Source organism: Anopheles cruzii, chromosome 2, assembly GCF_943734635.1.
Source record: "Anopheles cruzii chromosome 2, idAnoCruzAS_RS32_06, whole genome shotgun sequence".
Classification (NCBI taxonomy): domain Eukaryota; kingdom Metazoa; phylum Arthropoda; class Insecta; order Diptera; family Culicidae; genus Anopheles; species Anopheles cruzii.
Window position 1 is genome coordinate 23,653,301 of NC_069144.1, and position 12,704 is coordinate 23,666,004.

Here is a 12,704-nt window from a genome sequence, read left to right on the forward strand (position 1 = left end):
CTTAGTGAGGGGGTTGGACCCCCGTGTGTCCGGAGAGGGTGGTGGTGGCCAAACACTGTGCCCATGGGAACCAAACTCTTCTATGGGCGCAGGCAGGGGTGATGATGGTGATGGTTGCCACCTTCTGCTGCATGCATAAAATAGCCTCCACAGAGTGTTGTGGTCGGTTCTCGACACCGGGCTGACCGTGTGGTGCAAACGGAAGAGAAACCTTTTCCAAAAAGCCACGTCACACGGCGGGAACGTTGCAGCGAGTGTTGGAAGAACACAAAAAAATCAACAAAAAGCTACGATTTTGGGGCCGACCCGACAGAATCGTTTAGAGAGGGAGGGAGAACCAACCCAAAACAACCCACCGACCAAACATCACCGTGGCCCTCATCCTCATGTCGCCGCCTGTGGGTCCCAAAAACTTTCCACCACTTCCCACTGGTGTTTCCACCAAAAAGAGAGACTTGCCTACGCGCCCGTTGCCGTCATCGCCTCCAAACACACAGCGCGGAGCGCACCGACACGACGATATTTCCATAAATGGAGAAAAATAATCCACCATATCGCGCGCGCGGGTCGGGGTGGTGCACACCACCTTTGGGGTGGTGGTCAGCAAAAAATCTGCCGCAGCGCGCCCTCATTTAAATACTCGGTGCTGGTAGGCGCCCCGTGCGCCATCAGAAAACAAAGACCCCGGGCGCCTCGGGACTTCAGTTTTTGTAGATTTGTTGGAAGAAGATTTTTTAAATTCTGTATTTTTTGGGGTCTTTTTGATCAAGGAAAAAATGGGTTATTTTAGCTTATCAAGAAAACATTTTTTCCCCTTAAATTACAGTCACCGCTTTGGGTTTTCAGTTAACACGGCAAAAGTTTCACGACGACGACGCGGACGGACAACTCGAATAAAAAGCGTACCCGAGAAGATAGGGCGCGATGAGTGCGCGCGATGATGTCATCCCCATGAGGGGCAAGCAAGTAAAGGTCCGCATCCCGGTGTTTTTTTTGTCCACACAATGAATGTGTAAAGAAAATGGATCGTGCATACGACGTTCGTTATCATATAAAAAGTGACTCGCCTTCGTCGTTAATCAAAACCGCATACACCGTGGGGTCCACACAATCTACACGCTTTCGCGGATACTTTTACCAACACACACACACACACCGAGACAGTGAGATAGCTCAATTGTGCGATCCCAAAAGAGCATAACACATAAATAAATAAGCAAAACAGAGAGCCGCGATTGAGGCGAAAATTTATGCAAAACTATTATGCATATCTACCCAACCGTAACGAACCCCGCACACACGCGCGGCATCGTAATGTTAGTAATGTTCATAAAAAAACGAGGCATCATAGAAATTAGCAACGCGTGTGCGTGCGTGTGATGGTGGTGCCAAGCCCCACCACTCGGCAAAAGGGAGCTGACTGCTCATCGTCCCCACCGATGATATGATCGCAAGATGACGACAATGTTGCAGATGATCACGTTACACACTCTCTGGGGGCGAGCAGCATCAGGCAATTGCAAGTGATGGCTCATTTTTCTGGTGACGTGTACGACGCCCCGCTCTCCGAGAAAGTGGGAAGCTGATGTCATTCGGCACCGAGAGCACGAAGTGTCCGCGTTATGCAATTGGCCAGTAACAAGTCGCTAGAGATGATGCTGTTAACAAAACATCACCCCACATTAGGGAAAGATGAATAACTCTTGCGGTTTATCAGGAGGTCTCCCATGTCGCGTTGCAGAGACTTTAAAATTTAATGGTAACATAAGAATGGTGCCACACTCTTTGATTACACGCTAGTCAGCGTGTGTTTTCAAATTGAATGAGTTTTGATTGGTGTTAATTAGTGTTGTTGGCGACCGGTGTTGGGGTCCACAAATTTTCACAATCCTTAATTGAAACAAATTGCGACAGCCAGGCGTGCGGCTCCGGCTTGGCTTGACTTTGCTCGCTTATCGGACGTGGAATTTGTTGCACACCACAGCTCCTGGTGATCAGTAATGATTGATCGCCGAATTACTTACATTTAAGGGTGGCTCTATAACCTAGAGTATGCGCTATCTAAACCTGTGTAATTATATTTAAAAACTCTTATCGATCCTATGCGCTCTCCTCATCTACGGGGTGTAATTGACTCAAAGACCCGAAAAGTGAACCTAATTGCCTCTCGATCATTTCCTCTTGCCCTTGCGCACATCGTGTTACCCCCCTTTCGTTGGAATGGGTGGTCATTTAAAGAAAGCGACTCAAGCGACCAAAGTATGCAGTAAGTGGTTCGCGAGAGGCAACACACCTGTCTCTTTATGCCTTCTCTACACCATTCATTGATGGACCGCGAGACACATCTCCTGTCTTTTCTCCTCAATTTCGAGGAGGATGCAGAAGTCACAGCGCCTCCTCCAAAATATTTCGTCGGACATTTCTCACGCCCTTTTGGATGGTGGCACACACGCCGGTGCTGGGGCTGGTGGTGGATTGGATGGGTGCGCCGGTTGTGTCGTGTTGAGAGAGGAGAAAGGTGATTTTGCTGCGGGACCGGCCGGCTACCAATTTTCTCCTTTTCCGAAGAAATTTATCTGTGCTTATTTATCTCCGGAGAAAGTCATTACTTTCTTGGGCTGCCGCGCCACTGCCAGCCGTCGTTCGGCGGAATTGCATTCATGCCACGCCACCATTTGGGGAGTGGTGATCAATGGGTCGGGGCGCGCGGTTGGATGCCTTTTCTTCCTTCGCGTACGGGTGGTGTGTTTTGGGAGTTGCATTTTAGATAATTTTGGAAACACTTTCCCAGTCCCAGCGCCCTTTAGGCGTTGTGTGGGTAAAAATCCCTTGGGTCCTTCTCCATCAATTGTTCCTTGCAACTGCATTTCTTCTGTCCCTCTCTCGTGGTGGTGTGTTTCGGAAAACGCTTAAATAAATTCAACGGAAATGGAAAAATACTTCCTGCGCGCCTAAAACAGAAAGAGGAATTGCATGTTTGTCGGGGGGTCGGATTGGATTGTGAAGGGCGCGGCCCCCAATAAGCGATGCAGCACGAGACCTTCAACACCATGGCGCGGGCTGCCTGCCAACACAAACCCCAATTAACTAATAATCTTCTTTTCCTGCACACGCGGTGCGCGACTTTCAAATTTTCTTCACGCTGCAGCAACACAGCGCGTGCAACCCTGGAGAGGCAAGCAGCAGTTCTACTCCTTTCCTGTACGAGATTAATCAATCAACCTCCGCTACGTTAGAGGCGCAGGAGGAGTTGGTGATTGCTGTTTCTCTCTTCTTGGTTACGCGGGGTTTCCTTCCACGGGTTTTCTCGACGCCACACGCCGCCCTCCAAAGTTGTTGGATTTCTTTTCAATTTAAACTCTATGATTAGAAGGCAAGGGGTTGTGATCGGCCGAAGATAGCGCGGGGTGTTCGGGGATAAATCACGCCACCAACCAATCAGTGATTGTGAGAGGAACTACTAACGATACGGACCGACGGTCTGTTGGTCACTCGTGCGCGCACAGCAAACACACTAGAGAAATTCTCTTGAATTGATTAACGGTTATTCGCTCCTTGAGATTGAGATTGTATAATTAAAAAAAGGCCACAACACCGTGGGTCTTTCGACACTAACAGAAGTAGCAGTAAAACGTATAATTCGATAAAAGAGAGTTCCAATTGTTAATTTACAACAGAGAGCGGGAAGGAAATGAAGCGTATCAGAATCCTACACTTTAAACACACACAAATTCGTCATTATTTGTGAGGGCCGCTGCCACTGCTTCGTCGAGGTCTACCTGGTTTTTTCCCCCAATATACTTTGGGGCGTGTATAATAATACATCGTCGTCACGCTCTTTGAACATTAATTATGGGTTGTGTTCTAACGCGATACGGGATCTTGAACCACCCCCGTACAGAAGGGGGCGGCGGCTTTGCGCTACACACAACATTGCCTTGCCTTTAAAACGTCGGCAGGGACCGTTAGAGATTATGGGTGCTACGCGCCCTAGGTGAAGTGGAAGAGATCTCGGCGCGCTCGCAATCCGCGCTTCAATAAGTCCAAAAAGCTTGACTTGTAGTTTCAATGCCAAGAGACCCGCACAATATCTCGTCGACCAAACGATGACGTTGCCGACGTTTTGCTCAAGATTTTCCTTTACGGCACACGACACGGCGTGTAATAAAAAGGCTTGATCGGAGGAACTGTTACAATTTCAAGGCACAAACAACAAATTGGGCTCAATTCCGTTTCGGGCCGATCGTTTATGGTGCCCCCATATAAAAAGGAAAGAAACCAGGCGCGGTTCTGCAACACATTCGATAAATGCATTCCCCCCCTTCAATACATGCCTCTTTATACGGCCGCGGTCTGGTGGTGGAGTAACTTTCAACATCGAGCGACAACCGACCGCCCATTTTCTTCCTTATTGGTACAGAAACCGAAAATTGATGATAACCACCGCCCTCCACATAACTGACTAACGGTGCACGGTGTTCGTGAACTGTTGGGTTTATCGATGATTAAGATTGTTAGTGAGTTGAGGGGGCGCGCGCTCGTTCCTCTTTCTGCCTTCAACCGATCGATAATAACGCGCTCATTGATCTACGCTGTGTGGTGGTGGGGTTTCGAAACGGATGAATGGTCGCGGGATGCTCATTACGACATAGAAATCTATGCCCTCAACAAGCAACACTTCAGTCTAGTGGAACCTATCAAGGAAAAAACAAGGAGATGCGCGGTCGAGGAGCTTTGTTTAGTGAACCGTAGAGCGTCGTTGACTCCAGCCGCCGAAAGAAACGCGGTTTGCGATCCGTTTCATTCTGTAGGCGGCCCAATAGTGAGGCGCTCACGTAGAAATAAAAAAGTGTATCTTCATATTGATGCGCAGACTTCATCGGTGCGCAGTACACCCTTTTGATAGTATAACACAATCAATCAGACGGCGTGTAGCAGACATATTAGATTAAATAGTTTCCACTCCAACGATTATGTTTTGTTAATGTGGTAGCATAAATTTGAATTACGAACATAACACACGGTGGTTGGTTACACACAAAACTTAGGAAGATCTATTGCTTCACGCTACCGGCTTCTTTATCGCCCCATACAAGTGCTGCTGGGGAATGCACATTTGTGCACAACAGACAAGGAGTAATGCACCACCTCTCTTTTCTCTGCTCCGGTCTCTTCGGTGCATCATTTTGCTTGAACAAACATCACCCGCACCATTCGTGCTCCGCAAAAGTAGCTGCATACGGCGGAGAGGAGGTTCGAAAGGAATTCAACGCTTCGACGGATGAGATAATCGGTTTATTTAAAAAGCAATACTCATCATCCCCCGCCGGCCCTTGGGGTACCGACGCCGCTGCCTCACAATTATGTGCAATCTTCGATTTCTTCGCCTCTCCCCCGATTTTCTTGGCAGTGCGAGCACTCCACCATAAGGTCTACTTCTTCGTTCTCTTCTGGCCATATATTTGCTCTCTTTTTCCGGGAAAAAAGCACGCTAAAGAAGAAGTGTTGCACAGCAAAAAGTATGTCCAAAACACCAAGAACGCGATGATCCACCAGAGCACCGTGGTGAAAGAAGTGGCAATATTATTTTTCCTTAGTCTGGCATCACCATCCAGAGACTCGCTTCTCGTGGAGCACTCCACGCTTCCCTTCCTTTCAGTCAGACGCGGAAAAAATGAGGTGAATGACTAGAAAATATTTGCCCATCTCGTCGACGTTTTGCTTGGCGCGGAAAATGTGCAACATGGAACGCGCGCCCGAGTACTATGCGAGTCTCTTGAAAACAAAACTTCTGAGACGCTGAGAAAAGCTGACCGCGCGCAGCTGTTGGACGCGAGTATGGTACAGTCAGTGGGAAAAGACAGGCCTGATGGTGATATCTGTCGGTGCTTGATGCGCCATGGGACCCCTAAAAATAGTGTTGCGGAATACACTAGACCGAGCGATTAGTGTGCGTTGCTTGCAATCGCTTTCTTCTTGTTCCGTGTCCAAGTCGGCGAGAGTATGCAGTAGAGGTACACGCCACCACCTGGAAGGAGTGGCATACCACCCCTCTTTCAAGTGTCTTATTAGTTTTATTGCAACAAGAGAAAACGGATTATTACAACTCACTTATCACTCTTCACGTTCCTCCCCCTAAGTAGTATGTGCTACGAAGAGGTCGATGAATAATTTATTTTAAGACACAAACTGTGAAAATAAAGACCATTAATTCGGGGTGCGATGGAGGTGAAAGCCAAAAAATGGCAAACAATCAGCGCGCCGTCGGTCGGGAGAAGAAGTTAGAGACCCCATTTTCATCGATCTCCTTCTCATCCGGGTGGGTACCGTTATACACCACACCAAACCGAAAAGCTGCGCGCGCGCGCGCGCTACTTTTCCAACTCTTTTGGACAGCAACATAATGCCCAGCAGCAGCCCACCATTCCATTCCGGTTAATGGCGTGGTCCGAAGGCCGCCGGCCTGTCGTTCTCATTCCCACGGATGTGGTGACCGACACTGAGAGGGAGCTGCATAGCTAAAGGTGCAAACGGTATAATAAGTAGCAAATGTCATGTTCATGTCGTTGCTTTGGGAAATTCAGGGCAAAACTCTGCTGTGGTTAACCAGCTCCGCCAACCATCAGTTCAATGGCGCGAACGAATTAAAGACCTATAAAAAGTGGACACAGATGGTGAGCGTAATCTTCTTGATTGGACACAGACGACAGGCGAGTGATCAAGATTATGCATCTAGACACGATGATGATGGGCGAGAGATACACCACAAAAAAGGGCTACTCTCTGTAAGCTCTCGAGGAAAAAGATCGTTTCGTCCCACACACTTCCTTAGATGCCATTCTTTGGTTGTCTACCATCTTCGAGAGCCGACTGTGGAAAGACCTTACATACAGCTGAGATAGAAATGTAGCCACACATACATGCATGCGTCACCTCTGTTGCACTAAAGCTATGCAGTGGTGCAGCCTCCTTTCACCGCAAAAGGTCACTCAACAAACTATCTATGGTCTGGTCTGTGTGTGTCCATCATCCTACGTCCGCGCTCTCCTCTCTCGACAGCATAAAATATGCCGCGTCTATGTTGTGGTCCTTTTCCGTATCGGCCTATTATTTCTCTGCCACCGTTAAACACCGTAGAGTTTGGAAGAATTCAGAAGCGTAGATGGAGAAGAAGAGAGCAAAGATGCTGGCGTGCCTTTCAATGGACACTCCACGTAGGTCCACCAAAGAAATAACTTTTCTTCGTGACGTGGTGAGTGAGCCGGTTGTCACCATTTTTTTCCACTGTGCTCTACATTACTCCTCTTAACGTGACCAAAAAGAGCCAGCAGAGAACTGAAACGTGTCATGTTTTCCCAACCATCGAAATATGTGCATTCATTTCGATCAGAGCCAAACCGATGACGGAACGGCAGCGAACAGAATGAGCGAAGCGCGACGAAGCGAGCGAAGTTGGCTCAGGAGGCGGCTTCCAACCGGCCTCGGTGTGCAGGGGTTCGGGAGAAAGTACAGTTATCTTAAGACCCGCGCCGCCGTAAAGTGGTTTCGTCGTTCCCTTCTCGTGCGCGCCTTCTCTTGCGTCCAATGAATCGCAACTAGACTAGGTGGGGCTGGGGCTCTGGGGCTCACCAACACACACATCAAATAAACGCAAAGGAATTCGCTTCGTTGTTCTCTTCGAGCTCTCCTGATCGAACTGAGCCGGGTGGCTACGGGGTTTTCGCCACACCAGAGACCCTGACCGACGCCGCCGCTGCCACCAGCAGTATACACCGGGAAGTGATCATCATCTAACCGTTTTCCACCCATCTTGGCGCGGCCGGCCGCGGCTACCAACGGGATTTTCGTGCAAACGAGGGACACACCTCAACAAAGAGGGTCGCGCGCGGGAGGGCCACCGCTCCTCTTCCGCATTCCGGTGGCCTCCAAAACGGCATTCTATCGCCACTCGGTGGGGCACAGGCAAACGAAAAGAAAAAAAAAGAGTGCTACACACTCTCCGTGTGACGAGAAATGCGCTGTTTTTTAGGCTTAAGACGCATTCCGTTCGCATGGTGCGGCGGGACGGGTTGAGTTGCTCATTTTCTTTTCCATTTCTTCGAGCGGGCCGAGGACAAGCCGTGCTGTCCCACGCGACGAGTTCGTGGGGACTCCGAGTACCTGGGGCCTAGTTGTTGTTGCGGAGTTTTACTTTGCTTCATTTTCTTTTCTCGCCGTGTGACTTTATTTCGATCTCTTTATTTGTAAATGTTGTACTCAACCTACAAAAAAAACACCCGTTAGAGCCGGTTAATGCATGTTTTAGGTGGGCAGAGAGAGAGAGAGAGAGAGAGAAGGATAGAGTGTTAGGTGGCTGTGGACACACACACACACAAAACGAATCGCCGCCGCGCAATCACTTCCGTTTCGCGCTGGTTGATCCATTTTTAACTCCCAAACCGAACGAACGGGTGATTTGGGGCGCGCACCGCCTGGAATGCCATTGGCCTTTCTCTCGCTTTCCTAAAAGTACCGGTGACTGATGGAAGAGATTAATGCTGTGTGCGCGCGTCGGTTAACCAAAACCCAAACCTAACTGTTCACCCAGCAGCGAGAAGCTCTCCGATGATCAAAACCAGATCAGTCGACGATGACACGCAAGAGCAACGTTTCTTCTTGCATCACCCCACCGCACGAAACCCCCCTTTTACCAACACCGGACCGGATCAATTTTTCTATTTTAAATCGCCACGAAAGCGGCGCTAGAGGAGTTCAATTCAATTCAAGGCCTTCCGCCTGGTGCTCGTACGAATCGCGTCCCGCCCAAACCGATTGGCGATTTTTATGCAGTGCGTACCGCCACCTCATTTCCGACAAATTAAGCTTCGCACCACCCGGAATTTGCGCCCTTGAGAACGAAAGGGGGCAGGCGTGTGAAGAAAAAACAATAAAAGCGCTCGCACGTGGTGCATTGGGAAAAGAAATGCACGCCACGCTATGGTAACATGAACTCTCAACGTGACCGCGACGACGGCGGCGGGCACATCACACGCCTTTTCTTCACACATCCCAAACGTGATGTTGGGTGGGCAGGCACCAGAAAGCGCTAAACGGAGCGCGCGGGGCACTAAAACCTTGTGGGCTCGGGCACCGACAAACGCAGCGCGCCTCCGCTCGAAACGGACCTTAAAATACGGGGATTAGTTTTCCTTTCTAAATTTAACATCGTGCACCCCACAAGGGCCGCGCATCATGTTGTCCTCCGGGGGAGAGAGGAGATAGATTTAGTGCATCCATCGTGGCCGGAGTTCGGTGTGTGTGTTCCGTGGAAGCAAGCGGGTTGAGGGTTTCACACTTCTCTTTCCGTCGGGCTGGTTCTAATCATAAACTACCGACCATCATCGGAACTCTTGTCGGCGGCGACGAGACAGCAGCATGACTTCCCGTTTAGTGCCGTGTTCTGTTCTGTGCAGCTTCGGCTCCACACGTCGTGCTGCATTTGTCTCGCGCAGGAGTCAACTCTAAAAAAGGTAAAAGGAACTCCCAGAGCATTCACAGGGTGTCGTCGCGGCGGGGGTTAAGGTTAAGAGAGGTGAAGGGATTCACAATTTGGGATGGGCGAACATTATCGTGTTCTTAGTGTGTTTTGTGCTGAGAAGAAGCACGACATGACATGTCACGATCCTCGATGGGACGAGATGATACTTGACAAATTGACACCATTTGGGAAACATGCAACCGAGTCGAGCCGACCACCACCAATCTTCTGCTCCCGTACACCTCCTTGGGGTGCTAAATTTAGCACACACAGGAAAGGCAATCGATTTTCCAATTGTCAGCCAGAGTGGAGTGCGCTGCGGGAGTAAAAATATATATCGCTGGAGCTGCGGCGCTAGTAACGCTGTCAACGACGACTTTGTTTGAAGACTGATGCGCGTAACGCAAGTAACGCTAATTCGAAAAGTAACGACCAAACTGTCGAATTTAACAAACATCTGTCGCGTTCTGGCCGAGGTGCTTCGCATAGCAGATGGCGTGGTTTCCTCTTTCCTCGCACACACACACACAGTTACCACTCTATGCTGCGCGCGTGTACATAGCCACGACGCGGACTGCTTAATTGCAGGAGAAGGTGAGTGCTTTTCAAACCGTAGCTATTTGACCGTTAAAACCGCTAACATAGCATCATCGTTTGCATAGAGAGCATAGATACGACACACACGTACGGACGGCGTCGGGGCACACGAACGCACACCACCGCTGGACCGAGCCGAATGAAAATTGATTAGATTCGCAGAGCCCGCCTGAATAATTCTGAGTTTGCCCCGAGAACAACGCCTGCTTGGCCGCGTCGACGAAAACCAACATGGCTGCCGCCGCGCTCTCGTTGGCAAATAAAACCACGTAGCAGCAGAACAGAGGAAAAGGTGTTTGAGATGCAAACGGGCAAGCCAGTAGGCGGCGGGAGGTGCGCTGCTAAGCTTTTATATTATTCATTGGAGCGAAGCAAATATGCAAAACAACTCGACCGGAGAGCCACCTCTCGGCCAGACGACGGTTTTTGTGCCCCGCTTGGGGGTCTCTGTCTCTCGCTCTGGCGTGAAGCTGGCTGGAAAAATGGATACCGCGATCATCATTGAACTCCCGCGCCCCTTAATCAACGAGATGGGATGTAATTTATTTTTATCGATTCCCCGTCATTATTTTTAGACATTTTTAATCAAACTTTCGCCTCGAGACTCCTTCAACAGGATTCAAATTTCTAACGGTTGTAATGCTCTAACTGCCACTACTACACCGTGAGAGGTCGTTACTGTCGATGTGTGCGTGTGACTAATCCGGCTTCAAGGAATCATCCGATCACAGCCCACGGCGGATAGTTGGTTCCAAAATCGAAACGCACCGAAAAGAGCTTCACCAGAAGTTGTGGAGGACTTCTTCCTGCGTAGAAAAGCGATTCCAACCAAACTTGGAAAGCGAAAATAATTGCCACATCGTCGGCCATCTGCTGCGCGCGGCGCTTTTTTTTTCCAGAACCTCCGGCCAGGGAACTCACATTCCCCTTTTCGTTCTTATTTCAGCGGCAGCAGCTGAACTCACCAACATATCCAAAAGTGCGACCGGTGTGCGCGTCCGTTAACCGAAAAATGCCTTCGGAGGAATTTTCTCGCCGGCAAATTCCATGGGCAAATATATAAAATGTATCGCCAATAATCTTGTAAGTCGATTGTTTCGTGTTAAACACAAGGATCACAGTACCCCTTGGAGGGCTCCAATACACACTCTCGGCTTTTGCTCTCTACTTTAATGCCTCATTTTGGAGCCATCGAAGAGCGCGCGATGGGAAAGAATCGTAGTAGCAACTGAGCCCTGCGATATTCTCTCTACTTGCCGAATCACTATGAATTTCGCAAAATGGCGGCTGACGGTCGGAAAAGTCAGCAGAAAGAGAAGCCATTGATCTCCACCGGGCATCCGGCCGACACCGAAGCATAATGAACGTCCGGAGTGAAGAACAAATGCGAAAATTACATACTTTTACACGCTTTCAACCATCCTGTCAGTGTGTGCGCGCGTGGCTGGCTAGTCGTTTGTGTTGGGCCTTCTCTCTTTTTCCATTTTTGCACACCAAAAAGAATGTGCGCTCCCGCCACAACAGGCGGATATCCAAAGAGTGGAACCACCACCGCACCGGAAGCAGTTGATTGAAACAACGAACGAAAAAAGGCCACACGGGGCACAGTGGCGGTGGAGCAGAGAGATTGAGGCAATTTGGCACACACACTTCACACACACACGAGAGCTGCTCCATTTTTTCTTTACTATTTGCCGCCTTCATCTAGGAATGGCGAGGTTCCTGATGTTGCTGCTCTCTCTGCCTTTAAGCACCATTTTAACTGAGAACTAAAATCAAACGGCAGTGTGTCTGAGGTCGGGGCGTTCGTCACATCACACATCGCAAGAGTTTCCTCTACACCGTGTTTCCTGTCCATTACGGGCTGGAGAAAGGGCACTGTTGAGCACTGTTCTCGGGACTTACCTTGGCTCCAATCTGGTTTCCGCACTGTCCGGCCTGAATGTGAACGATTTCTCTCATGTTGGCGGTTGGAGGTGTTTTTTAGTTAATGAACGAAATCACACTCGCTTTTCGTATAGAGCGGCGTCGCTGTCGGTGTTCTCCTGAATTCGGGGAACACGCACTTTTCTTAAGGAATTCTCACTTCGCAACCGACTGACCGGGCTTTGTCGCACTGTACTACACACTCTCTCGCTCTCACACACGCGTTTACCAGAGATACCAGAAATACCGTTTACCAGCAACACGTCTGAACGCCTCGACGAAGAAACAAATTTTCGAGAATTCAAACTTTGCTCATCATGTTTTTATCTTTTCCCGTTCAGCACTTGGTCAGTTTCGGTTAAGAAAGGTAAGGTTCAAAAGTGAGATTTTTATTCTACAGCGACAAATTTTGAGAGAAAAGTCTCTCTCTCTCTCGTCCTGCTCTCCGTTTCATATTCGGGAGTTTCGTAGTAGGTTGAATCGGGGTTTTTGGCCGGCTTTCGAACTCTTTTTCGTAGCTTGAATCATGGGCGATGTTAAAATAGAAATCATCGAAAAATAGTAGAAGAAAACAGCAAATATAGATAATAATATTCATAATAATAATAATAGAAGAAACAGCAAATGAGACTTCTCGCTGCTGGTATTTCGGTTTTTGCTATTG

The 12,704-nt window shown here is 49.0% G+C and overlaps 1 protein-coding gene across 1 annotated transcript in view; it reads right to left on the bottom strand.

Moving 5' to 3' along the window:
• LOC128269114 (tubulin beta-1 chain) overlaps positions 1–12,315 on the bottom strand; it is a 15,043-nt gene extending 2,728 nt beyond the window's left edge. Inside the window, exon 1 of the mRNA XM_053006479.1 lies at positions 12,020–12,315. Within this exon, the coding sequence (XP_052862439.1) occupies positions 12,020–12,076 (57 nt within the window). The 5' untranslated portion in view covers positions 12,077–12,315. The remainder of the gene's footprint in view (positions 1–12,019) is intronic.
• Between the last annotated feature and the right edge of the window lie 389 nt (positions 12,316–12,704).